A 2,500-nucleotide genomic window follows, 5' to 3' on the forward strand; every position below is an offset into this window, starting at 1 on the left:
GTCAGGTGCGACTCAGATGCTGCTGCTGGCGCGGCGCACCGACCTGCGGCGGATCTCTCTGGACATGCCGGACTTCACGGACATCATCCTGCAGGTGGACGACATCCGGCACGCCATCGCCATCGACTACGACCCGGTGGAGGGATACATCTACTGGACGGATGACGACGTCAAAGCCATCCGCCGGTCGCTGCTTGATGGCAGCGAGGCGGAGTTCGTCGTCACGTCTCAGGTGAACCATCCGGACGGCATCGCGGTGGACTGGATCGCCAGGAACCTGTACTGGACGGACACAGGGACGGATCGCATCGAGGTGACGCGGCTCAATGGCACGATGCGCAAGATCCTGATCTCTGAAGACCTGGACGAGCCGCGAGCCATCGTCCTGGATCCTGTGGCCGGGTGAGTTTCAGCGACCACCACATGGCGACCTGCGGGAGAGGAGGGGGCGGGGCCAGACTGCAGTACCCGTTTTAAAAGCCCAGGAACATGTACTGATGATAAAGTGTGTGTGTGTGTTTTCAGCTACATGTACTGGACGGACTGGGGCGAGGTGCCGAAGATCGAGCGAGCCGATCTGGACGGGATGGAGCGCCTGGTGATGGTGAACACGTCGCTCGGCTGGCCCAACGGCCTCGCCCTCGACTACGACGAGAGGAAGATCTACTGGGGGGACGCCAAGACCGACAAGATCGAGGTGTGTGTGTGTACATCCTGTGTGTGTGTGTGTGTGTGTGTGTGAGGATCAGCTGTGTGTTTCTGATCTCGTCTCCCGCTGCTTCAGCTGCTTCTCGCTGTGAAGGTTAACGACTCAACACGACCTCCAACCGTGGCCGGACACACCGAGACTTCCTGTTAGCCTTCACAATAAAGCGTCGGTGTTACGTTCCCCAAGATGGCTAGGGGATGAGGGGAGTAACAATAAATTAAAACCCAGGGAAAAGAAATAGGAACTGAATATAAGCAAAGTTTAAAATGATTTATTAACAAACTAAATCAAAATGTGCAACACAAAACAAAAGAGAGGCCAATTCAAAACTAACACTCAAGATATGAACAATAAGGCTTTAATCGGAACACAAAGCTTCCACAGAAGGATCACACTAAAGTTCTCGTCAAAGACACACACAGTCTGGGGGCGCGCTGGTGGCCCAGTGGTTGGGGCGCGAGTCCCATGTGTTGAGACTCTCGTCTCGAGCGGTAGGCCCGGGTTTGCTTCCACCCGTGGCCCCTTTCCGCATGTCCCCTCTCTCTCTCTCTGGTTTCAGACTCTATCCACTGTCCTCTCTCTCTCTCTGGTTTCTGACTCTATCCACTGTCCTCTCTCTCTCTGGTTTCTGACTCTATCCACTGTCCTCTCTCTCTCTCTCTGGTTTCAGACTCTATCCACTGTCCTCTCTCTCTCTCTCTGGTTTCTGACTCTATCCACTGTCCCCTCTCTCTCTCTCTGGTTTCAGACTCTATCCACTGTCCTCTCTCTCCCTGGTTTCTGACTCTATCCACTGTCCCCTCTCTCTCTCTCTGGTTTCAGACTCTATCCACTGTCCTCTCTCTCTCTCTCTGGTTTCTGACTCTATCCACTGTCCCCTCTCTCTCTCTCTGGTTTCTGACTCTGTCCACTGTCCTCTCTCTCTCTGGTTTCTGACTCTGTCCACTGTCCTCTCTCTCTCTCTGGTTTCTGACTCTATCCACTGTCCCCTCTCTCTCTCCCTGGTTTCTGACTCTATCCACTGTCCTCTCTCTCTCTGGTTTCTGACTCTATCCACTGTCCTCTCTCTCTCTCTGGTTTCTGACTCTATCCACTGTCCTCTCTCTCTCTGGTTTCTGACTCTATCCACTGTCCTCTCTCTCTCTCTGGTTTCAGACTCTATCCACTGTCCTCTCTCTCCCTGGTTTCAGACTCTATCCACTGTCCTCTCTCTCTCTCTCTGGTTTCTGACTCTATCCACTGTCCTCTCTCTCTCTGGTTTCAGACTCTATCCACTGTCCTCTCTCTCTCTCCCTGGTTTCTGACTCTATCCACTGTCCTCTCTCTCTCTCTCTGGTTTCAGACTCTATCCACTGTCCTCTCTCTCTCTGGTTTCTGACTCTATCCACTGTCCTCTCTCTCTCTCTCTGGTTTCAGACTCTATCCACTGTCCTCTCTCTCTCTCTCTCTGGTTTCAGACTCTATCCACTGTCCTCTCTCTCTCTCTGGTTTCTGACTCTATCCACTGTCCTCTCTCTCTGGTTTCAGACTCTATCCACTGTCCTCTCTCTCTCTCTCTGGTTTCAGACTCTATCCACTGTCCTCTCTCTCTCTCTGGTTTCAGACTCTATCCACTGTCCTCTCTCTCTCCCTGGTTTCTGACTCTATCCACTGTCCTCTCTCTCTGGTTTCAGACTCTATCCACTGTCCTCTCTCTCTCTCTCTGGTTTCTGACTCTATCCACTGTCCTCTCTCTCTGGTTTCAGACTCTATCCACTGTCCTCTCTCTCTCTCTCTGGTTTCTGACTCTAT

At 52.6% G+C, this 2,500-nt stretch overlaps 1 protein-coding gene across 2 annotated transcripts in view; it reads left to right on the forward strand.

Moving 5' to 3' along the window:
- lrp6 (low density lipoprotein receptor-related protein 6) overlaps positions 1-2,500 on the forward strand; it is a 34,491-nt gene that overhangs the window by 11,917 nt on the left and 20,074 nt on the right. For both annotated transcript variants that reach the window (XM_065951127.1, XM_065951129.1), the window contains exons 6-7: positions 6-402; positions 526-697. In XM_065951127.1, the coding sequence (XP_065807199.1) occupies positions 6-402; positions 526-697 (569 nt within the window). The remainder of the gene's footprint in view (positions 1-5; positions 403-525; positions 698-2,500) is intronic.

Source organism: Labrus bergylta, chromosome 23 (genome assembly GCF_963930695.1).
Source record: "Labrus bergylta chromosome 23, fLabBer1.1, whole genome shotgun sequence".
In the NCBI taxonomy this organism is placed as follows: domain Eukaryota; kingdom Metazoa; phylum Chordata; class Actinopteri; order Labriformes; family Labridae; genus Labrus; species Labrus bergylta.